This window comes from Urocitellus parryii, chromosome 8 (assembly GCF_045843805.1).
Source record: "Urocitellus parryii isolate mUroPar1 chromosome 8, mUroPar1.hap1, whole genome shotgun sequence".
Lineage (NCBI taxonomy): Eukaryota > Metazoa > Chordata > Mammalia > Rodentia > Sciuridae > Urocitellus > Urocitellus parryii.
The window spans coordinates 147,579,751-147,605,580 of NC_135538.1; the positions used below are offsets into that span (position 1 = coordinate 147,579,751).

Sequence of the window (25,830 nt, forward strand, 5' to 3'; positions counted from 1 at the left end):
GATTGCAGGCATGCGCCAGTAGCTCACATTTTTTTTTTTTTTTTTTTTTTTTTTACTATTCTAGTCCAAGATCAGGTGGTTCCATGCTTTGGATCTCTGGAAAGGGTTGAAAAACAATGGTGTAGAGTGTGTGGAGGAGCAAACTGCTGACATTATGAGTAAGACAGGAAGCAGGGAAACAAGAGACCAGGGTCCCCCAATCCCCTTTAAGGGGATTAACAACCCTCTAAGGGGATTTAAGATCCTTGATGACCTATGAAGCACCCACGAGGCTCTACTTTCTAAAGGTCCAGCCACCTCCCTATAGTGTCATCCTGGGGACCAAGCTCTAGAACACATGAGTCTTTGGGGGACACTCAGCATCCAAGCTGTAACAGGACAAATGGGGAAGTATATGCAGGTCTGTTGGATAGAGTGTCCAAAGCTCTGTCCAGTCAGTGGGTGAAGCTCTCCAGTGGCATTGGCTGGGAAGAGGGTAAGAGAGAAGGGAGGGGCCCTCGGCTGGCTCCCGGGTCAGGAGGCTAGGTGGATGGAAAGGCCATTCAGAGAGGTCAAAACAGGACATGAGGCCTAGATTGAGGGGGAAGATCATGAATTCAGCTTTGGGTTTGTTGAGTTTGAAGTTCCTGTGATCCATCTTGGGGAAATAAAGTTCCAGCAAATAAAAATTGAATGGAAGAAAATGGGAGAGATGGGAGAAGGAACGTGTAAGAGGAAGAGCCACAGTCAAGAGCAGGTGGAGTCCCGACACAAGGAAGAGAAGGTGTCCAGAGGTGGGAGGGGGAACTCTGCCTGATGCTGCTGAGGTCAGGAAGGCAGAACCCGTGGACTGGGTTCAGTGACATGCAGGTCCCTGGTGACGTTGGACAGCCAATTCAGTGAAGCGGTAGCTCTGGAGGAACTGGGATGGGGTTGGTGAAGGACAGACAGCTCATTTAAGCTGTGAAAAGGAGAGGGAGGTAGAAGGCAGTGTTCACCCAGATGGGCAGTAGACAGAGATGTTTTCTATTATTTTTCTTTGATTAGGATACTTTTGAGTATGTTTAATTGCAGAAGAAGGACCTGATAGGTAGAAAAACATCCAAAACATAGGGGAGAAAGTGGATAATCAGGAGGAATGGGAACTACAGACATATGCATCAAGGAAGGAGGCTGGGAGGTGCGTACCAGGGTGGGCGTAGTTTTTCATTGATGGGGCTGAAGGAGTCTCGCCCCGAAGCTGGTAAGTAGTCGATTCAGGCTTCCAGCTCCTTCAGAAGCCTGAGAGTCTATCTAACACGCGCCAGATCGTGTGATAGGTGCTTCCAGGGACACGAGGAGGAGTGGATGTGATCCAGACCTGGAGGAACTCCCGGGCTGTTTGAGAGACAGGCAGGTTCACGGTCCTTGCCACGCAGGTGCTAAGGCTGTGCGGCTCACAGGTGCAACATACTCCAGTGGTCAACATCTGCTGTCACTAAGGTGGCCTGGGGAGGCGGGAAATAGGGGGAGAAACCACATCTTCTGGGGAGTTGGGCAGGGGTGCTGTACAATTTAGGAAACCCCCTGTAGAATCTGATATCCCGATGTGTCCTCAGTGGAAATGCAGTGCCACCAACCCCTTGGCCATTGAGAATCACCGTGCCCGCCCTCCTTTTGATGGGTTTATGTGGCTTCCTTTTGAAGAGTAAAATAAATTAGAACCCCAATACTGAGCTATTTTAAAATTAGTTTTATTAGAGTCTTATTAAAACTTACACATGGGCTGGGGATGTGGCTCAAGCAGTAACCCATTCGCCTGGCATGTGCAGGGCCCTGGGTTCGATCCTCAGCACCACATAAAAATAAAATACAAATGTTGTGTCCGCCGAAAACTGAAAAATAAATATTAAAAAAAATTCTCTCTCTCTTCTCTCTCTCTCTTAAAAAAAAAAAAAAAAAAAAAAAACCTTACACAAACATAAATACAAGGTATAAACCCATTTAGGTGTACATCTTAAGTAACCAGAATGCCAGAATGCATGTACAGACTGAATATTGACTAAAATTACAGACCCGTGAAACTCAAGCGCATTAATGTGATGGGCGATGTTTTGCTTCAGCCAAATCACTGTTTACAGGTAGGCTCTGCGTTGGGGGTGTTCCAGTGAGTCCTGGTAATTCAGGGATCCTGGCACTTTCCTCTGAATCCCTAGCCGTCCTGACTTGTATGGCCATCACGGGGTCTGGATTCTTCCACCCTTCCTTCACCTGCTTGTGACAATGAAAGCATTCCTACCTCGCTGAGCAGGCACCACAAACACAGGTGTGAGCTTCGTGGGTGAACGTAGGGAGTTTCCTGAGATCGTCCAGAGATGCTTTCACAAGATTGTTGAGAAATCCAAATGAGGAAATCTTGCTATGAAGAGCTCATGAACTCCCCCCAATACATTCTTGTACCCAATTTGAAAAGTTCAGTACTAGCTGGGCTCAGGGTGCTAGGAGGAGAGCATATGGGCTGGGTGTCCTACCAGACTATGGGGTGAGGCAGGGAAGATTTCTGGACTGAGAGAAGCTGACAGATGAGAACTAGGAAACAAAGGTCTCGTTTTAACTGTATTTATGGCTCCTTGTTTGATTGAGGGCTTCTTTTTAGTGATTTGGTGCCAGGTTTTCCTATCTACCCCTTGATGTCCCATATGGTTGGTAAACACTTAGGATGAGGAAGTTGATCTTCATCAATGATATCATTCTGGTTAGAATCCAAGGTCTCTGAGAAAGTTCCAGGATCAGACTAAACCTGGTAACAGCTTCCTGCTTAGCTATACATTGTTGACTTGCTTTTGGCGCGTCAATAGACGTTTGAATTGGGAGAAATGCCATCGTGAGTTGTACTAATAATTGAACTTAACAGTATCCCACAAAGAAGGCTTTGTTCTCGGATCATGTGTGACGATTATAATTCCAACTGGAATAAACAGACTACTGATCGGCCTCAATCTGAGATGTTCTGTAGAACACGCTGGAGGTACGGTGATGACATTATGTACTGGGGCAGAGAAATGTCCATCTGCATTTTCTTGGAACATCCACTTTAATGTACACATTGTACCTGGAATGATAAAAAGCAAGACAGATATTCAAGGTCTGTATGGGTTTGGGCCTGCAGGTTCTTTGTCTCATCACCTTCCCTCCCCGTCTCTGCTGAGTTAGTCATGAGACACTGAGAGAGTAGCAGTTCACAACTCGGCCTCAATTCAGGAGGTCTGCCAGTCCTTTGACCCCAGGATTCTGCATCCAGAAGCTGCCAAGACCCTGTTGCAGGGACCGCTTAAACTGACAACCGTTAGCACCATTACCTCCTTTCTGAGCCCCACCCTCCAACGACACCTCTCCTGGGCCAATCTCCCAGGGTCCCGTCTATCTGGGGACCTTCGTTTCTGCTGGCCTGCCTGTCCCCCTTTCAGAAGCCTCGATTGCATCCTCCAATCACGTTGTCTTTGCAGATCTCTTTCGCTTTTCAGAGTATTTTCATGTATGCACGTTCATGGGGGACTCCCCATTTCCCTGTGAGCAGGCGAGGCAGGTGGTTGGTCCCATAATGAAAACTAGGAGCATTGTAGCTAGAGAGGTTGACGTCTTGCCCAACATGTAGAGGCAATTGTGGGCACCCATTTCCATTCACTGTTCATTGTAATACTTTTTTTTTTCTTAAAAAATCTTAAGAAAGGAATAATCTAGGGATAGAGAATGAGGAACAGTAGAGCAAATTAATGTGTGTGTGTGTGTGTATATATATATATATCTCCCCACCCCATGTTTATTCTGGGGTGGGAACATAGAAGCTTTGTCCTAACTTTGTGACCATTTACCAGGCCCACCATAATACATAAGAATAGTTTATGAAGAAGGCCATGATACACTGGAAACTCTCACCTCAAAATGGCTCTAGAAGAAACTCCATCCTTGAAAAATTCCACTGAGGAATTCCATAGGAGGCATCTGAATCAACAGTTGCTGGGTATCTACATCCTTGAGGGTCATGAAGAATCTTTGTTATTACACGTGACCCTTCTGGTCTTTAAAGTACATTTAAGTAAAATGTTGTCTTTTCAAAAGAAAAAAGTTGTTTCTTTCTTGGGTCATCTGGATTTTTGAAATCTATTGTTTGAAACATTTCCCTTGGAGTTTGTTAGCTGTTAAAAAAAAATTGTATTTTAGATATCTGCGTAATGCTATTGTTTAATGAAATGCAGTCTACACAATATGATTGATGGGAATTTCTTTTTCTATTTCCCTACCTTTACTTACAGGCTAGACACCAGTTTTTTCTCCACAATTGGTAGCCAATTACCTGCTTTGTGTGACATGCACAGGGTTTCTTTCAAGTGTTTTCAGTTCTTTTGTGCTTTATTAGTCAGAGGTATGGACGAGGAGAGGGAGGGTTTGAGACTAAGTTTTTCAGCGCAAGCAAATGGAAGACACACAGTGAACCTGGGATACTTGAAAATTCAGGGAGAAACAATAACTGGGACTAAATGTTTTCCAAATGCATGCCGTGATGGCGTGTCAAGTGCCCGTGCATGAAGATTACTGAACATCGTGCACTTGCAGATCTCTATCTTGAACAAGTGTTTCTTAGAATAAAAACCAGAGGATATGTATTTAAACCCTGTAGTCAGTGTTTAAGCTCCATTTTCTCTCCTAAAATCATAGGTCACACAGTGTTATTTGCAGCCAAGAGTGTGCTTGTGGGAAGCTTCAGAATTCATTAGGTGGATGAATCACGATTTGCAGTGTACCTAAGAACATTGCATTAGCAAATGAAACCTCCATTATAAGCTCTTGGGGAAGGTTTATATTTCAACTTTACAAATTTGAGTATAAGTTTAAATGATTTTATTTTATATATCTATATTTGGTTTATAAAGACTTACTTGGTGTCTCTGGTTCCTATTTGACACTCAACTATTTTATAGACCAAAATAGTTCTAAGGAGAAGCTTGCCTAGGGGTGTGTGGGGAGTTCTGATGGAACCTCTGTTCTATCCCCGCAGCTCCATCCTAAGTGGTTTAACTGGCTCCCTGCAGGGAGTAGAGAAAGGCTAGCTCAGAAGGCCAAGGGATTAACAGTTCCCCACAATGTTTTTGATAGAAAGTCTAAGTCCAAGTGAAGACAGTAAAAAAAAAAAAAAAAAAAAAAAAAAATGACCTAATATTCTGCAGTTTGTAAATTTAGAAGGGGCTGGATAGATAAAATTTCAGGGGTGAGTATGTGTGTGTGGTGGTGGTAGGGGGAGTGTTTTAAACCCTGAGAGGTAGTTGTAACAGGTATTATTGTTCTCATTTTAAAGATTTAAGGGATGTAGGTCTGGGTCAAAGGCAGAGTCATTTTCCTGTGGTCTCCTGGCAGAGGGGAGCTGGCCCTGGAGCCGGAGAGCATGCCTGGCACAGTGACTCTTACAGCAAGCACTTGTTTACCCTTCTCTTGAAGAAGAAAGTGAAAGTGAAAAATCTAGTGTCTCTCTTGAGGTCCGTCACAAGGGAAAAGCGACTGAAGACTGCCCCTGCTCCCAGGTATCGCTTATTCTCTATACTAGAATCATAGATGTTTCCCCATGCCTTTAAACACCACTTGAAAATGTTTTTCATGATTCTGCCCCATCCCATTTACCAAAATTCGTTTCAGTGTTCTGTGTTAGACAGTGAGGTTACTTTCTAGTTGTTGCTGTGATAGAAAAAATCAACTCCTTGGAGAAGGGAGCCGTTCACACCGGCAGGAAAACAAGTCTGCCTTAAAAGGTTGGCCATGGTTGCTGATTCATCAGGACCCGTAGAGTCACTTCAGATGAATACATATTTTTTTTTAAATAATATGATTGTGATGTTAGTTTACTTTTCAAATGGAGAAAATGAGTGAAAAAGGTCAATGAAAGGCATAGATGTCACCATCGTGTCAGAAATATTCTGAGCATAGACTTTCATGTCATGATTTGCCGAATGGTGCATGGAAAAAAAATTTTAACCTAGCAGGCTGACACAGAAATGTTTAAATTTGAAAAACAGATCATTTTGTAAGAGTCATGACTTTGTTGAGGAGCTCATGTATTTTTTGGGCAATGCACTCCTCAAACATTTGAGCTTAACTTTTTTATTTTTGTCTTGCAAATAGAAAAAGGCTCATCAATCATGAGCAAATAGGTAGAAAGTGAGGAGCCAGTTTTCAGATTTCCTGATTTTATTTGCCGGAACTATATGGCCCCTCAGTATCTGCAGGGTTTGGTTCCAGGACTTTCTGTGGATATCAAAAGCCACAGATACTCAAGTCCCTTGTACAAAATGACACAGTATTTGCTTATAACATACACACATCCTATGGATATATAATGTAAATATTGCATAAATAGTTGTTATACTGTATTGTTTAGGGAATAATGACAAGAGTAAGAGCTCTGTGTATAGATCCAATATAATCCCCACCATCAAAGTTCTAACTTGTTTAATACATGTCAGTGACTTTTTTTTTTCTGGATATTTTTGACCAAGTTTAGTTGAGTTGGAATGTGTGGAGCCCTTGGATAGAAGGGGCCTACTCTAGAGCCTCCAGTTTCTTGTGGGATGTGAGGCTGGCTTGGGAGGCAGAGAGGAGATGCTGGAGGTCTCCGTGACAGTGTTGGTTCTCCCACATTCCTGGTTAGTCTCGTGTCTTCACCAACAGCCCAAGGTCCAGGCACAAGAAGCAATGAGGAGCAGCAGTCTGTGCTTGAGCTCTCCCTCTTTCCCTCTGGGGTTTCCATTTTAAAATTCAGTTTCTTCTTTATTCAGTTTGCCACTGTCTTTTTCCTACTCAGTCCCCCTCCGTCAATTCTCCACCAAGGCCTCTGTTTGGGGAGGTTCTCATTTCCCCAAATTCTTTGCTGTCTCCATTCAACAGAAATCCCCCTGACTTTCTCAAAGTCGACACTATCTTGTCTTGTTAAGCCTGTTCCTAGATGTGTCATGGCCTTAGTCTTACTTTGATTCTGCTCCAGTAGCCGGTGGCAGGGTCACAGAATTCCATTCAGCTTGGAAGGAGGGGGCCTCTAGATAAAAATGGAATTCGGAAGTCACACAAGTTAAAAAATAAAATAAAATAAGAAGAAAGCCTTTGCCGTGTGTGCACAAGTGTTTCTTGTCCTCCCAGCTGATGGTGGATGGGATGTGGGAGCATACTTGAATAAGCAAGCCCTTGACTTGAATAAACTCAGGATGAAATCATGCATAATTAACTGCCTATCTCTGCATTCTTTCCACAGTGATGGCTCTTAGTATTCACACTTGTGGTAACTTACGTTTCCTGAGTACGAGAATCCAGGACAGCCAATTAAGGAAGAGCCAGTGGTGGGTCTGTCATGCAGCCTTGGTGCTACTGGAATGGGGGGTAACTGCTGTCTTTTTTCTTTTCAACTCCAGTGCCTGAAACAGTACATGCAGCTGGCAATCCGAGAAGGATGCGGGTCTCCCATCACTTGCCCTGACATGTTGTGCCTACACCATGGGACCCTGCAGGAAGCTGAGGTATGGGGCGTCTGCCGCAACCTTCCCTTCTTTCCTGTTGACGTGATTTGTTAGGATCTTGACTCCACCCACCTCCCTACTAGGGAGGCTAGCAATGAAATACAGAGGTTGATTTTTAAAGGAGGACTTTATTGCTACATACTGTTGGATTCCTTATACAAACTGTTAAAGCTGCCATGTAGCTTGGGTCTATTTATGTCTGCTGTCTTGTGTGTTGAAAAAGTTCTAAAATAGGTGAAGGCACTAGAGATCAGACTGACCAAACGTGAGGTGCGGAGGCTGAATCACGAGTGGTCTTGTGATCTCGAATACTTTAAGGACTCGTAGGCCATAGATTAGCCATAGTTAGGGAATATATAAACTATTTTGATTCTACAATGGTAACTTGAGTTGAACTCTTTCCAAAGAGCAGAGAGAGGCCTTTTAATCTATCTGTATCAGGCATCAGAAATGTCTTTCTTTTACAATGAGTTACCCTGTTTTCCTAAGATGGTGATTTATCTCATTCTGTTGTTTGTTCAATTTCTGATCTCAGCCTGCCCTTAAATCTGCCTTTTAATCTTTGGTCCCTGTTCACGTTAGATTGGAGCATAAGGAACTCTCGCCCATTCTTAGGGAGTTTGTCAGCCTCTGAAAGGGGTTCAAGAAGCCGATGAACGTCCATTCAGTAAACAGACACCTGCTTTGCACCCAGCACTCTTCTGGTTGCTTTTGTGGTCAGTGTATATTTAATTGTCTCAACAGACTTCATGGAATTGGATATTGTTTTGTTTTGTTTTTTCAGGTACAGAAACTGAGGTCCAGGGGGCTTAAGTAATTTACCAAAAAATGCCTATCTAGAAAGTAGAAGAGCTAGAATTCCAGTCCAGTTCTTTTTGACCACAGTGATTGCATGGCTTTAAGAGTAGAACTAGGTGTAGGCAATAAAGGACTTGATAATTAGAAGGCCAATAGTGTGTATGTATGTGTGCAGATGTAAATGTGTTCATGTGAAGGATGTCTGTATGTATATATACATGTTTTATGAATGTGTGTGCTTTTACTTAGAGATCGGCTTTGTTTTGTAAGCAAAGTAGTCAGAAAGATGGTATAGACAATTTCTAACCTAACACAGGGATTATTCTGTGTTTAGCTTCTGAACTGTATCAGCTGAGTGGTACAAGTGAGTTAAAATTATTTTTCAGGGAAGCATAAAAAGAATCCATAATGATTTAGAAGTGATTCATTTTAAGAAAATAATGAAATAATAAAGTTTTGATGAAAAGTTAATTTTGAACATGTAAATCCTTCCATGAGGACTAGTGTTTACTTTTGTGAGGGTAATGAATAGGAGGAAATCAATGTGAGGGAAATTTAGGCTAACTACCAAGAACACTGTTGATCTTTGTAATTTAGAATTGCCCTTAAAACGAGACTCAAGTATTTGGGAGCTCCTGTCCATGCATAATCCGAGCAGGACAGAACTTCCTTTCTGCTTTGCTTCTCTGGGGTCTGACAGAGGTCACAAGTGTGCTGTGTGTGGGCCGGATGCCAAGCTGGGATGGAGCGAGGACGGGCAGGCCTGGCACTGCCCTGGTGGAGCTTCTGATTAGCATAGAGATGCTAAACAGATAACGTCAGATAGTTAAAGTGAAACGCGAGAGATGGGGCACACAGCAAGAGCTGGGTCTGGTATCACACTTACCTAATTCCTGTACGTAAGATCTATTAAAGGTAAATGAGTAGTTTGGTGAAGTTTCAAAACAAGCCTATGAGATCAATCATAGGCCTGTGCTGTCAAAACCAGTAGCCCCTAGCCACCTGTGGCTATTTAACTTTAGTTAAAATTAAACAAAGTTAAAAAGTCAGTTTTTCAACTGGGCTAGTCCGTAACTGGTTAAGTGCTCAGTAGCCTCTGTGGCTCATGGCTGCTTCGTGGGACAGCATAGCATTGAATGGAATTGAACACTTTTGTCACTGCAGAGGGGGCTTAGTTGCATAGTGATGTCCTAGACTCTCCTTAGATAGTAAGCACTGACCTTTGACACTTTCAATATTGGGAGTTAGGGCTAATGTGTCCAGATGAGTGGGTGAAGGCAAGCTGTGCTTTCCACAGTTCTCTAGAACAGAGTCTACTCTTCTGATTTTCTTTGCATAGACATTTTCTCTTTAAATCCCCTTCCCCTTTGTTCCCTGTGTCCTTTTCCCACTGTGTACATTCTCACTCACACTTTCCTGCTTATACTTCTGTTTATTCAGTTTTACTGTAAAAGCAATTTTGCTTTTAGGCTGCATTAAAACCAAACAAACCCATAAATTAAAAATTATTTGAAAAACAAAAGAACAAAATCATATTCCAAACTAAACTAATTTTAAATTCTTCAAAGTGTTTTTCTCATTAGATGAGTAATAAGACACTCCAGGGCATCAGCAAGCCATTTCTATTCTCACTGGTCCTGCTAAGAGCCTGGTCAGAAATGAGCATCCCTGTACAATCGTCTAATGTTCTTTACCAATTTGCTACTTTTTTTTTTGCCCAGAGTGATAAATTGGTGTGGTGGTGATGGGGATTGTTTTCACTGTGAATTGAGAATTGAACAGAGAATAATAGTGGAGATCTGAGTAGCTTTATTAGCTTACATGGACTCCTTTGAAAGTAAATACCACACACATAAAAATACCCCACACAGGGCTGGGGATGTGGCTCAAGCGGTTAGCGCGCTCGCCTGGCATGCATGGGGCACTGGGTTCGATCCTCAGCACCACATAAAAATAAAATAAAGATGTTGTGTCCACCGAAAAACTGAAAAATAAATATTAAAAAATTCTCTCTCTCTTCTCTCTATTTAAAAAAAAAAAAAAGGTACCCCACACAGGTGAGCTGGATGGTGCTACCTTCTTTCTAATTTGCTTGACTTCAAGACTCATGAGTCATTATGATGAAGCATACCTCTAACCTATGCATTTTTGAGTATATCACAATGGGGCTCATTCATATGATGGTTGGCTGAGTTTCGTCTCCATGACTACTACTTCCCTCCACTTAAAAAAAAAAAAAAAACACGTTTATTTTATACAGGCAACACATAGACTTTGCTGGTTAAAAATATTTCTGGTTAAAGCGGGTTCCCTTTGTCTTGTCTGCCATTTATATTATGGTATAAGATTCCTCATTATTCGTTGTCTTATAAAAGGTGCTTAAGTGTGACATCTCTCCACCTTGAAAGGACACTAGGAATTGAAGCTCTTTGCTCTGCACGCTTTCCTACCCAGATCTAGTTACCCTCCTTGGCTTTAATCCCTGTGCCTGCCTTCCAAATTGGCTCTGCGTCTTTGTATTTCTCTCTCAGGAATAACCCCACTAGTGAAGCATTTAATGTCCAGTTCACACCCTGTTCATGCAGGAAACGGTGGAAAATGGCAGCTTCCTCGCCATGCCTTCCCTCTCCATGTCCTGCAAGCTGCTGAGAGATAGTGACTCAGGATGACTTGTGGCTAGAGGTGAACCCTCTGGGAGCCAGAGAAAAGTAAAACTTTCCTTCATTGCATCATCGGATATTTTCAGCTGTTGCTCTGCAGGGCTTTTCCAATGTACTTCATCCAAGAACCTTGTCCAACATGGAATTAGGAAGGCAGGACACAGATTGTCTGTTCTGATAGCAGTACTTCAAGCAGAGCTCTTGCTTGAAGTTAGCAGCCCTGTTAAAAAAAAGGCAGCATCCGATTTGAGCGGTTTCCTGACTGTGTCATGCAAGTCGCACACCCTCTCTTGCTGGAGAGCCCAGGCGGTGTGAAGTCAGAGTGGCGAGTACCTAACCTGTCGGAATGGTGCCTACCGTTCTGTGGCCTGAGAAATTGAACTCCTTCCAATTGCCAGCTGGCCTGGAGGGCAGGAAGAGCTTCTCGCTCACCGATCCCCCTCCAAGTCCTGGGGCCCTGAGCAACCAGCCTGCCTTTTACTGCCCACGCCACCGCCTGCACCAGAGGAAGGGTGGAGACAGCTGCCCTGGCCAAGAACAGGCTTAGGATTTCTATAGAAAGGGATTTAGAGGGTGGCACCCTGGAGGCCTGAGGAGGAGGAGGAGTGGAGAGCTAAGGAACTGGAAGCTACATTTGCAAAATAAGTCGTTTTTTTTCTTAGAATGCACATTTATTCAAGGTGACTGAAAAGGCTGCGAGGGTTACAGGATCCAAGTGTCCCCCCAAGACCCCCAGCACGGCCTGCTCTGGCCAGCCGCCTTTAGTTCTCCTTCCTCCCCTTATCATGGTGGGAGGCTGGAGCAGGGGCCGGGGAGGAGCCAGGTGAGCGAGAATATTCCTGTTACTGTGGTTTGAGGATCTGAATCTAGGAAGGAATCGAGTGTGTCTAGAATAACCTTTATGGCGTGCCATAAGACGTGAAGGCTGAAGAAAAGTTCAACTTTGGGGGTGGCAGGAGACAAAGGAATCTGCCAAACTAGAGTTCAGGGACATTTGTTGAGATTCCCAGCTAAATATCTTAAAGAACATATGGAAGACTCCGTTTTGAGATGTATTTAAAACTGCATGTAAGTGGAGAATAAGGTTTCTAAGATTCTTCGAAAACTAAAGGCAGTATACTCTATAGGAACACTTAGCAGTGACAGGTTGAGTGTGTCCTGTGGAGCTACAGTGTGTCCCGTAGGTGAGTGAAGGGGGAGAGCAGGAGGTGGTGGGGACCGGTGACGCTGGGTGACGTGAAACTCTGTGCTGATCCCTGGCCCTGGACTCCAGTTCTCTCCTGTCTTTCCCTCCGCAGTGGGCTTGGCACCCTCTTTCCAATCAGGGTGTCATTTCTAGTATTAGGTGAGTTTTATTTGGGTGAATGTACCATTTTTCTTCTATGTTAGGAGGAACAGTTTTATTTCTGGGTTGAGATAGGAGGTACTCCTAGTTTCTGCCCTAGGGTGTTAGACACTGGCCCCTAAGGCAAGTCCCGTTTCACCTGCCTTTATTTTTGTGGGTTATAGTAACTCAAGAGTTGCCCAAAGTTGGCGGGACGTAACCATCTGCTAGTGGTGAAGTTCATCTCCAGATGCACCTTTATCGTGGTCTACGTTCAACATGGTGTTTTTTTGTTTTGTTTTGTTTTGTTTTAATCTTTCAAAAGCAACTGTAGCGGAAGAATAATTTAAAGGGCCAAACCTAAGGAACATCTTGGCTTCTTTTACCTTCTCTCTTGACTTTACACACTCTGGTATCCCTATCCCTAACTTCTATTTTAATCATTTCATCCCCTTAACTGAGAATCGGTGTCCCCCATAAAAAGCAACATACATTTCTTCTGGGGTCATGCCCTGTTTTCAGCTCGACTGCACCTGAGGAGAGCAGGCTCCACTGTCTGTCCCCCTTTCCCTCCCTCTTCTTTTCATGTGTGTGTGTGTGTGTGTGTGTGTGTGTGTTGCAGTAGGTGGTGTTCATTCAGAGGTTATGGTTGTAGTTAATAACACTAATAAGGAAGAGTGTGCCTTGCTTCTCATTTCTTCCCAGTTGTGGCTGTTAGAGATACCAGTCAGCGTATGTCTGGTGGATACAGCACGCGCGCGCGCACACACACACACACACACACACACACACACACCTGTGCAGAGACCTACACCGTCTCCACAGAATATGGTCTGCTCTGAGTGGAATGAAGAAGCAAAAACTCAGCCGAGTAGAGACAGGGTGTTTAATAAAATGTCCCCAGGTTATTTTTTACCAGGAAAATTTAAACAAAACAAAACAAAAAACCCCTCACCAACAAAGAATACAGGCAGTTAAAAGCTTTTTGTTGTTTCTGTTCTAATAGTATTGCCCTTGTTTTCTTAAAATGAATCTGAAGTTATTTTCTCTTTGAATTAAAGTTTTTTTTTTTTTTCTTTTTGGAAGAATTTCTAGGACCATGATGAGGAGGTGAAATGTTTTCTACACTTGGATAAGGGAGATAATTTGTTTAATAGTTATATTAGCACAAATTTCAAAAGAGTAGCAAAAAATAATTTTAAATCCAATTAAGGACCTTTTAGTAGTTGATCTGAGGGAGGTGGTCTCTTGATAGCTCAGAGGACACTTCTCTTTGCTACTTCTGCTAAACTACAGGTCTGGTTAGTAATGGATTAGAATCCACTGAATAAAATAGGTCTCAATAAAGCATATGTTGACTTAAAAATTTACAAGCAAATAAATGGAGGAGAAGATACAGCTTTTCCTAAAGTGGAATCTTTTAAAATTGATGTTAAATTTTATTTATTATTAAATTATTTATTTATTCTAATTTGTTCTATATGATGGCAGAATGCAATTCATTTCATATTACACATATAGAGCACAATTGTTCAAGTCACTGGTTGTACACAAAGTATTTTCACACCATTCATGTCTTCATACATGTACTTAGGGTCATGATGTCTAACTCATTCCACGATGATTCCTACCCCTTTGCCCCATTTAAAGTTCCTCCATTCCTCCCATGTCCCCCACCATTGCCACTATGAGTCAGGATCCTCATATCAAAGAAAACATTCGGTCTTTGGTTTTGGGGGATTGGCTAACTTCACTTAGCATTATATTCTCCAACTTCATCCATTTACCTACAAATGTCATGATTTTATTCTCTTTTAATGCTGAGTAATGTTCCATTGTGTATATATACCAAAGTTTTCCTATCCATTCATCTACTGAAGGGCATCTAGATTGGTTCCATAATTTAGCTATTGTGAATTGTGCTGCTATAAATATTGATATGGCTGCGTCCCTGTAGTATGATGTTTTAAAGTCCTTTGGGTATCAACCACGGAGTAGGATATCTGGGTCAAATGGTGGTTCCATTCCAATAAGTTAAATTTATTTTTAACTGGTGCCATAGCATACCAGACCTTTTTGCTCCTATCTAACCCGACAGCAGAATTCTAATCACCAAATATTGAATGAATGATGGAAATTGAAAAATCATCATTAAGCAAATACCACATTAACGTTTTTGGAGAATAAATTGCCACTAGAGACTAACATCAGCAGGCAAACTTGTGATGAGAAACAGAATTTGAATCAAGTATCCCCCCGCAGTAAATTATTATTATGATTTCATGTTGCCTTAGCATCCATCGTGAATACAAGTTGGACTTTCTCATACCAGAAAGAGGGCTTAGTCACCCTGACACAATAGGATTCTAGCTCTACATCTTCTCTCAGTTCCTCAATGTGGTCCTTCCAGAAATCTCCTGTATACAACTTCCTTCTGATAACCACCTCCCTGTGGGACAGCTAGATGCAGCCTATTTGAATAGCCATAGTTACCCTCACATCCCACATGAACTTGCAGATACTCCATAGTAACCACTTCTCAGTCAGAGCCTAGAACTCTGCCTGCTTTCTTTTTGTTGGGGGGGGGGAGAGTGTACCAGGGGTGGAACCCAAAGGTTAACCACTGAGCTACATCCCCAGTCCTTTTGTGTATTTTATTTAGAGAAAGGGTCTCACTGAGTTGCTGAGTGCCTTTCTAATCTGCTGAGGCTGGCTTTGAACTCTGCCCCAGCCTCTTGAGTTGCTGGGATTACAGGCATGCACCGCTGCACCTGGCTCTGCCTGCTTTATTTAAACCCACCAGTCAAAATTCTTCATGTGAAACCTGTTTTGATAATGCCCTGGCCCCAGTTAAGGTGTTCTCCCATGGGTCCTTCTCTCTCCCTGTCCTCCGTGTGTATCTTCCCATCATGCTTGTGTCCCTCACCACCCAGGACCTATAAGTAATAACCTATCTCCATCTGGTGTCTGTCCTTATATCTTAAAGATCTTAAGTTAAAACATCCCCTACAGGATACTTATAATTACAAAGGGTGGAGAAACCTGGCACTCCTTGCCTCAACCTAGTTAGGAAGTTGACATCACAGTCCTGAACCATGTCCTCATGTGCCTCCTGATGGCTCCAAGATCATACTTGGCATTCTTGTAGAAATACACAACTCCTTTAATCATGAGAAAGCATCAGACAAGTCCAAATGGAAGAATATCATACAAATAACTGACCTGGGCTTTTCGGACATGTCAAGATCTTCAGAAACTAAAGAGGTGTCACAGAAGGCAAGGGAGATACTGCACTTAGGTACAAGGTAGTAGCCTGGATTGGATCCTGGACTGAAAAAAAGACGTTAATTGTACATATCAATGTAAATTTTATTATTTCCGTAAGTATGGTTTTATAAGGTGTGCTCTCTAGGGGAAGTTGGAATGACATTTAGGTATTCTACAAATTTTGCAACTTTTTATGAATCTAAAATTATTTCAAAATAAAAAGTTAAAAAAAAAAAGATGTCCTAGTGTGATTTTGGATGATTTGGTCTTTCTTTGTTGGTAGAAACAGGATAAAGGTATACTATAAGGTACACTTTTTTTTGTGTGTGTGTGGTGCCGGGGATTGAACTCAGGACCTTTTGCATGCAAAAGCACTCTACCAACCGAGCTATATCTCTATCCCTACAAGACACTTTTTTATAATCTTATTATTATTCTCTAGTCTCATCTAGTCTGATGATTTTAGAGTATTTGTGAATACCCTCAAAAAATTGATCCTAACCCTTTACCTGCAGCGTGATTGAGTCTTCCAATATCATTCTAATAGGGTTATTTCAACCTTATAATTGTAGAAACGGAGACTTTGAACAATGGTGACTTAGCTTCAAATGGCAGTGGAACTATGAATTCAATACTTTGCATCATCTGCTATCTTTAAATAGCTCCAGCTTTTCCTTATCTAAAGCCACAAGTGTGATAGAAGTATTTTAGAAAATCAGTCCTAATCTGAAAAATCCAACTGATGACAAGATCCCAGTATAAATTCTTTCTCCATCCTGTGTGTGGGCAATTTCGGTTCCTTAAGCACAACCTCTTCTCTTTGGCATGGCCAGGCATCATGTAGTGTTTTGCCTATAGCAGACCATCACCTAGCGTATGGAGAAGATGCAAGTTTACACAACAGAGAGAAGGGTGTGTTCTGGGCATTACCATTATTCCCAAAGGATGAAATAGAGAGCCATGCTAGAAATAACTTTTCATGATCACAGATTGTAATGGAAAAATTGATTTACCTTATTAAGGTTTTATTCCATATGAACCTATGAGTTAGGAAATAATAAAGGAGATTCAAAGTAGAGGAAGAGGCCAAAAAATTAGAGACTTTCCCATTGGCAGGAATAGGAACTTTGATGAAATTTATGTTTGTAAACATCCATTCCTACTGCTGGTGATTTTTTTACTGCATTAATTTCTGTTGTTTTTCTCATTGGCATTTCATTTGTGTCTAAAACATTTTTTTTAGTTAGCTTTTTCACTGCTGTGACTAAATAATCCAACAAGAACAATTGTGGAGAAGGAAAAGTTTATTTGAAGGCTTACAGTTTCAGAGGTCTCAGCCCATAGAGAGCTGGCTCCATTCCTCGGGGCTCCAGGTACAGCAGAGCATCGTGGCGGGACAGTGGGGCAGAGGGAAGCGGCTCATGTGATGATCAGGAAGCAGAGCAAGGTCTCCACTTGCCAGATACAGAATATGTACCCCAAAGGCACGTCCCCAATGGCCCACCTCCTCCAGCCACACCTCATCTGCCTCAGCTACCACTCAGTTAGTCCCATGAGGGGATTAATTCACTAATAGGGTTAAGACTGTCATAGACCAAGGATCTCTCCTCTAAACCTTCTTGCATTGTCTCACACATGAGCCTTTGGGGGACACCTCACAGTCAAACCATATAAAATATCTTCAATTTGCCTGTCTCTCATAAACTGTATTTGACCCAACTGTTATCTAAGTTGCTCATCATTGAAAAATGAAGATTTTTAGGGGTTGACTTTGAAGGACTTAAGGAAGTTCTTTACCAGTTCACAAACTACTTTAGATGGAGGTGGGTGGGGAATAGGACTGTCCATAGAATCAATGGCTTCAAATAGCTGAGGCTTGTTGATCATGGAATGTGACAGAGGTCTCTTGGACCCATTTGATACCATCCTCAAAACAACTTGGTACAAAAGTTAAAGTAAGTAGCAATTGGTTCTTTACACAAAGATCAATGACAAAGTCAGAAAGTGGACTCCAGTTCTTTAATGTCTCCTACCATTTCACTTGCTGCACCTTCTATCTCCAATTCCAAGTTTTATTTGAGAACTTTCATCTTTCAGGAAGGATTTTTGGGTAGTATTATAACAAATGAACAAAAGTGGTTTTCAACATAATGAAAGTCTAATCATACTTTTTAATTAAAAAGAACTGTGGCAAAATAGATATAACATAAAATTCACCCTAACATTTTTACAAGGATTTCTAAGGAGTGTTTGTTTAAGGTACCAAATGGGAATATATCATACTTTGTCCCCAGTTGGAGAAAGAAAAATTAGGAAAAAAATGTTCATAATTAATTAAATTTGTTTTACCCTACTTCACTTGGAATAGTAGAGATAGAACTGAGTTGTGGTTCTTCACACGTTTTAATTAGAAACTTATTTTGTTCATTTGCAAAATAGACAAATTGAAATTATTTTTGTGAGGGGAATAATTAGATTTCTAATGCATTTCTAAATGTATTATATGTTTTTAGATGTAATTTTGGCTGTATTATCTTACTCTGGTTTTCTCAAAGCTGATTTCCTTTAGTTAGTTGCAAGAATTTCCATCCAGATACATTTTATATCAAAAACACTTATAAAAATGTGTGTGCATACATGGCATGTGTGTGTGTATATGTGCATGTGTATGTGTATGTATATATTTGTGTATGGTTTAGAGGAATCGTCAAGACTATCCTGTATTGCTGATGTCTGGAAGGCTAATAGCAAATTCTTTTATTTTCTCAGCTATAAATCTTTTAAGAAACGTTAGTGTACTTGTATCTTGATGTCAATGGAATTAATATTTTTAGAATGCCACTCTAAGAGTGGTTAGCTTTTCCTGCATAGGCCTTTGAAATACAATTTAAAATAATTAATCTGAAATGTCACTTGGTTAGGTATGAATCATTGTTCACTGGTAAACATTTGGTTCACTGTACATCTGAAATGGAAATAGACATCTAGCCATAAGCAGTACCTGAGGCATTTCTTTGTCTCCAGGGTCTGGGATATCAGTGTGTGGTGACTAAGGGCTCCATGAGTGATTTTTGTCAGGAATAATTTTTTGTTGTTGTTTGGAAGATACTGTTTCCTAGGTGACAAATGCTGTTTTTATAATTCCTGAGGCACTGTCTACCTGACCTTAGCTTTTAAGAGTCCAAAGCTAGAACCAGTATTTTTTTTTTTAAAGGTACATTATGGTTCTACATAATGGTGGGGATTCATTGTGAAGTATTCATACATGTACGTAACATGGTTGGATCCATTTCCTTCCCCCAGTACCTTCCCCTTCCCCTCCCCCTCCCGTTTCCTCAGCACCACTGGTCTAAAACTATAATCTTTTTGAATTTTTGAAACTGAATATAGAAAGAAAGCAGCAGCATTCATATATATAGACAAATAATTTGGGAAGTCCAAATAAATTTTGGTTGTCTGCTCTTAGTTGTGCTGCTCAAGAATGGAAGAAAGTTGTTTCATTTCATAATTGAAGACTTGACAGTGTGTCCTAGCTGTGCTAGGAGACGAGGATTATTTGAGAATTGCTGCAGGTGTTTCTGCATGAATAGTGTCAAGAAAAAGAAGTTTGCAAACACTGGTACAGGGAGAAAATCGTAGGCAAAGCCAGGAAGAGAAATCATAAATGGCTGCTAACTCCAGGGCCTGCAGTGATTCAATCTCACCTCTCCCATATCTCTGTTTTCAGATTGCCTGTTTGGTACCTGTGGATCAGTTTCAGCTTTATCAGAGGTTAAAATTTGAACGAGGTATGCATTCTTCTCCTTATCCTGATGGGGAATGTAGCTTTCCATTGTGTCATTTTTTTTTTAACGCCCTCCACTGTGGAAGATTAAAGCTGCCAAGGGCTCCGAAAGGGGAAAACTGTCATTGCAACATAAAATCTCAGCTCTCAGCCACAGTCAGGGGAAAACAAATGCAGACGAGCAGAAAATAGAACTTTCCATATGTTGGTTGTTTTGTATTTTCAATTTGGCTCATGTGAGAAAGGTGTTGCAAAAGTTGAATCATTTCATAACAGTGGTAATACAAGTGAAGCAACTCTCAAGATGGATTGTCTCATCAGTTTCCTGCTCTCAGAGATCACTTCAGAACGCTAGTCAGCCAGACCTTTTTTTTTTTGGTATCAAGGATTAAAGGGGCGGGGGGGGGGGGGGAGCCTTAACCATGGAGCTACATTTCCAGCCCATTTGTATATTTTATTTCGAGACAGGGTCTCAGAAGTTGCTTAGGGCCTCACTAAATTGTTGAGGCTGATCTTGAATTTTCAATCCTCCTGCCTTAGCCTCCTGAGCTGCTGGAATACAGGTGTGTACCACCACGCCCAGCCAGCCCAAACATTTTTATTGCTCCTTATAATAGTCATTGGTTATTCTTTTGATATTACTTTTGTAATCATAGTGAAACTAAGAGAGAGTTTGGTTGTATCTTCCTAACGCAATTTACAATATTGGACTAATTTTCTTTCATTTATTTGGGTCTGGGGTAGTTTATACAGGGTTTTTTTGTTTTGTTTTGTTTTTTTACTTATATGGCCTCATTTTATTGGTACGAATTCTATTTTTGCTCCTTTTGGCCTCTGATAGGTATTTTTTAGGAGCCCATTCCCTTTGCTACACCCTAAAATAGTCTTGAACTAAAGGGCCTATTTTTTTTTAAAGAGAAAGAGAGAATTTTAATATTTATTTTTAGTTATCGGCGGACACAACATCTTTGTTGGTATGTGGTGCTGAGGATCAAACCCGGGCCACACGCATGCCAGGCGAGCGCGCTACCGCTTGAGCCACATCCCCAGCCCAAGGGCCTATTTTTTAGTATCTGAGAATTTGGAGAAAAATTGTTTCTCTCAGCACTCACAGGACTGGTATGGTTTCACGGAGTATATAAAAAAATTTCTGTAATCTAGTATGAATAGAAGTTTTCTGATTCTAACTTTTTAATCAGTATTAATAAAATCTAGAGATGAGGGTGGGGGAAAATGTACATGTATCTGTCATTTGCAATAGGTTTGATCAACACAATTACTTTTATCTCATTCAACTTTTATAACTATCTTGCAGGTAATTCTTCTTATGCTTTATTAGTGCATTGTAGTTCTAGGCAATAGTTGGGTTCATTTGGACAGAATCGTCCATGCATGGAATTCACTCCACTTCACTTTCCCCCTCCCCCCTCCTCCTATTCCCTTTCTTGTATTCTGCTGGTCTTCCTTCAACTCCTTTACTTATTTATTTTTAATTGGTGCTTTATAGATATGTATAAAGGTGGAATTCATTATGGTATATTTATACATGGAAGATAATTCTTGCAGGAGGAGGAGAAAGAAAACCAGACAGAGTGGGCTACTGAAGGCAGACTTGCAGGGGGTTCTGGGAAGATGGCATTCACTGCCTTGGACCAAGATCTGGCTTGGTCTTAGGGACTGAGAACACTGGGTTATTTATTTATTTATTTATTTATTTATTTATTTATTTTTAGCAAGCTAATAACAGATGTATCTCTGTGGGTGGATCACGTAACTCATATAGCTGATACATTAAAGCTGAATTTGCAAAAAATATCTTAAACTAGATGGTTTGAAGCTCAGCCAGCATGGCAGGTACATTGTTACTCTGAAGAGTCAGTGGGAAGCCAGGAAACAGAACGTTGTTGCACATGAAATCCAGACAAGAATGAATTGTAGGTTTAAGGGAGGAAGCTGTCCCATGGGTCTATGTGGATTCCGAGTTCACCGGAGCATTTACCACTGGGAGTAGTTTGTACCCCCACACGTGCTGATCAGATTGGGCATCGTTACCCCAGATACTTACTTTTTGGGTGTGACAGTTGAGGATCATAAGGTCCCCAAATGTGTGCCCTACTACTCTCACACTTGCTTGTTCTGTGGATGACTGTGGGGGGTGGTAGGTGCCACTGAAGCAGACCAGGTACCCCTACCAGAGACCCCCCCACACAATTGATCTTCTCTTCCTGTCAGAAAGATTTTTTCACAGGATATCAGCAGAAACTTCTGCAGAGGGCATTGTGGTTTGTTTTTGTTTTAGTCAGCGTTTTCGCTGCTGTGAATAAAGAACCTACCCAGAACAACTGTAGAGAGAAAATGTCTATTTAGGGGCTCATGGTTTCGCAGGTCTGAGTCCACAGAAGGCCGGCTCCATTCTTCAGGGCTTGAGGTGAGGCCAAACATCATGGCAGAAGAATGTGGTGGAGGGAAGCAGCACAGATGATGAGCAGAAAGCAGAGAGAGAGAGACCCTCCAGGTACAAAATATATACCCCCAGCCATGCCCCCAGTGAACCATTTCCTCCAGCACACCCACCTGCCCACAGTTACCACCGAGCCCCATCAGGGATTGACTCACTGATTAGGTCAAGGCTACAATCCAATCACTTCTCTTCCAAACCTTCTTGCATTGGCTCACACATGAGCTTTTAGGGGACAGCACATCTAAAACATAACAGGTTTATAGCTTCCTCTTTTTTGGTAAATGCCAGGTTTGAAAAAAAAAAAAGAAAGAAAATTATATATATATGAAACTTCTGTGTAGTCTAAAAAATGGAACAAAAAGCACTTGTCATGTAAACCTTCAAACCCCTCCTCTTACTAGGTATAAAGTTCAAAGAATTTCCAGACTTGTGGTCCAAAGAACTTTTAGGCGATAACCCCTCTGGACCCTGCAATCAATAAGCCTTCTTCCTGAAAATACCTCTGGCATGGAGCTTACCTGTCCTACCTCTCCATGGTGCGAGGGCTCCTACCTGCAGAAGGGTGAGAGTTGGGCTGGATTCTCCGGCTGTTCCTTCGTGGTGAGACGTGTCTTTGCAGCCTCTCCGTTGTCTCTGGGACCTGGTGTGGTCTGTTTGTAGCAGTCCCTCTCCTCTCCCAGGACCACCCACTGCCTCAGCAGTCCACAGCAGGCCTTATTCCTGATTGTTTACATGTGAGGGGACTTGTCTGTGAGCTCAGATGCCTTTTTTTTTTTTTTGTAATTAGACAAACTCTAAGAATATCTGAATTAAAACTTTCTGGGGTTTGTTCTCACTGAAGAGTGTAAAGTTTTGATTGATTTAAAAAATACTGGCTAAGACCTGAATACAGTTGCAGGCTTCTCTGCTCATCAGCTTTTCTGCTTATGGGCAGGGTACTTAAAGTTACTTCTACACCTTAGTTTCCTCTTCTGATTTTCTGGCCTCTGGTGTGGATCACGTAACTCATAGAGCTGATTCATTAAAGCTGAATTTACAAAAAATATCTTAAACTAGATGGTTTGAAGTTCAGCCAGCATGGTAGGTACATTTTTACTCTAAAGAGTCAGTGGGAAGCCAGGAAACAGAACGTTGTTGCACATGAAATCTGAACAAGAATGAATTATAGGTTTAAGGGACGAAGCTGTCCCATCAGTCTATGGCTGAATTAATATTCTATTGTATGTTTATACCACATTTTGTTTATTCATTTATTCATTGATAGACAATGGAGTTATTTCTACCTTTGGCTATTGTGAATCATACTATTATAAACATTGGTGGATAAGTATCTGCTCTAGTTCCTATTTTCAAATCTTTTGGGTGTTACCTAGGAATGATATGTTGAATTATATGGTAATTCTGTGTTTAGTTTTTGAGGAACTACCAAAGTGTAAAACCATACAAATATAAGTTTAATATAAGCATGCTATTTTAAAGTATTAAAGTATGGAAAATTTGATTCAACACTTCATTTTATAATAAAAGGAAATTGAGACCCAGAAACATTGTACTCTTAGATGATTTTAGAAGTCATTTTGTAATCATGTAATAATTCATTATCACCCATTACAAATAATTTCTATTGGAAAATAGGAATTCCAAGTAAGAATATGTTTAATATAATGAACTGCTACATATGAAATTCACTTGATGGGATAATCTTTATCTAAATTATATACCTAACTTTTACCTAACGGATTTCCTGTCAATCTCCAATTCCACCCCCTCCCCTTTTTTTTGAGGTATTACATTTTATTTATTTATTTTTATTTGTTCTCTTTAGTTGTACATGACAACACAATGCATTTCAATTCATCCTACACAAATGGAGCACAACATTTCAATTCTCTGGTGGTACACAGTGAAGAGATGCACCATTTGTGCAATTATATATGTACCTAGGGTAATGATGTCCATCTCATTCCACCATCTTTCCTACCCTCATAACCCCTCCCCACCCTACCCTTTGCCCAATCCAAAGTTCCTCCATTCTTCCCTTGCTTCCCGCCCCCATCATAGATCAGCATCCACTAATCAGAGAAAACATTCAGCCTTTAATTTTTTGGGATTTGCTTACTTTGCTTAGCCTAATATTCTCCAACTCTATCCATCTACCTGCAGTTGTCATAAATTTACTCTCTTTTAATGGTGAGTAATATTACATTGTGTATATATATATATATATATATATATATATATATATATATACACATATACACATACCATAGTTTCTTTATTGATTCATCTATTGATGGGCATCTAGATTGGTTCCACAATTTAGCTACTGTGAATTCAGCTGCTATAAACATTGGTGTGGCTATGTCACTATAGTATGCTAATTTTAAGACTTTTGGGTATGGATCAAGGAATGGGATAGCTGGTTCAAATGGTGGTTCCATTCCAAGTTTTCCAAGGAGTCTCCATACTGCTTTCCAAAGTGTTTGCACCAATTTGCAGTCCCACCAGCAGTGTAGGAGTATACTCTTTTACCCACATCCCCTCCAACATTTATTATTGCTTGTATTCTTGAGAGCTGTCATTCTGACTGGAGTGAGATGACATCTTAGAGTAGTTTTGATTTGCATTTCTCTAATTACTAAAGATATTGAACACTTTTTCATATATTTGTTGATTGCTTATATATTTTCTTCTGAGAAGTGTTTGTTCAGTTCCTTAGCCCACTTATTGATTTTTTTTAGGGTGTTAAGTTTTTTGAGTTCTTTATATATCCTAGAGATTAGTGCTCTATCTGATGTGTGTGTGGTAAAAATTTGCTCCCATACTGTATGCTCCCTCTTCACCTCAATGATTTTTTTTTTTTTTTTTTTTGCTGAGAAGAATCTTTTTAATTTGAATCCATTTCATTTATTGATTCTTAATTGTATTTCATGCACTTTAGGAGTCTTGTTAAGGAAGTCAAGGCCTAATCCAACATAAGGAAGATTGGGGCCTGCTTTTTCTTCTATTTGGTGCAGGGCCTTTGGTTTAATTCCTAGGTCCTTGATCCACTTTGAGTTGAGTTTTGTGCATGGTGAGAGATAGAGGTTTAATTTCATTTTGCTACATATGGATTTCCAGTTTTCCCAACACCATTTGTTGAAAAAGCTATCCTTTCTCCAATGTATGTTTTTGGTGCCTTTGTCTAGTATGCAATAACTATATTCATGTGGGTTTGTCTCTGTGAACCTCTAGTCTGTACCACTGGTCTACATGTCTATTTTGCTTTCAATACCATGCTGCTTTTGTTACTATTGCTCTATAGTATAGTTTAAGGTCTGGTATAGTTTGAGGCCTCCTGCTTCACTTTTCTTGCCAAGGATTGCTTTGGCTATTCTGGTTCTCTTATTTTTCCAAATGAATTTTGTGGTTGTTTTTTCTAGTTCTATAAAGAGTGTCATTGAGATTTTAATAGGAATTGCATTAAATCTGTATAACAGTTTTGTTAGTATGGCCATTTTGACAATATTAAGTCTATCTATTCCAAGAGCATGGGAGATCTTTCCATTTTCTAAGGTCTTCTTCAGTTTCCTTCTGTAGTGTTCTGTAGTTTTTATTGTAGAGATCTTTCACCTCTTTTGTTAGGTTGATTCCCAAGTGCTCTATATTTTTTGAGGCTATTTTGAATGGGGAAATTTTCCTAATTTCTTTTTCAATGATCTCATTTATGTATAGAAATGCATTTGACTTATGGGTATTGATTTTATATCCTGACACTTTGCTGAATTCATTTAACACCAATAATTTTACACTAAATTATTCCATGAAGTAGAAAAGGAGAGAACCCTTCCAAACTCATTCTATGAGGCTAGCATCACCCTGATACCAAAACCAGACAAAGACACATCAAGGAAAGAAAACTTCAGACCAATATACCTGATGGACATAGATGCAAAAATTCTCAATAAAATCCAGGCCAATCACATTATAAAAACATATTAAAAAAAAGATAGTGCACTCTGATCAAGTGGGGTTCATCCCAG

General features: G+C 40.7%; 1 protein-coding gene across 4 annotated transcripts in view; it reads left to right on the plus strand.

The window, feature by feature from the left end:
- Positions 1-25,830, plus strand: part of Rnf144b (ring finger protein 144B) — a 159,645-nt gene that overhangs the window by 106,648 nt on the left and 27,167 nt on the right. For 3 of the 4 annotated variants that reach the window (XM_026402176.2, XM_026402175.2, XM_026402174.2), the window contains exons 3-4: positions 7,410-7,514; positions 19,291-19,351. In XM_026402176.2, the coding sequence (XP_026257961.2) occupies positions 7,410-7,514; positions 19,291-19,351 (166 nt within the window). Of the gene's footprint in view, positions 1-5,466; positions 5,535-7,409; positions 7,515-19,290; positions 19,352-25,830 lie in introns of those variants that run through there. The other variant, XM_026402177.2, reaches the window with a different exon arrangement.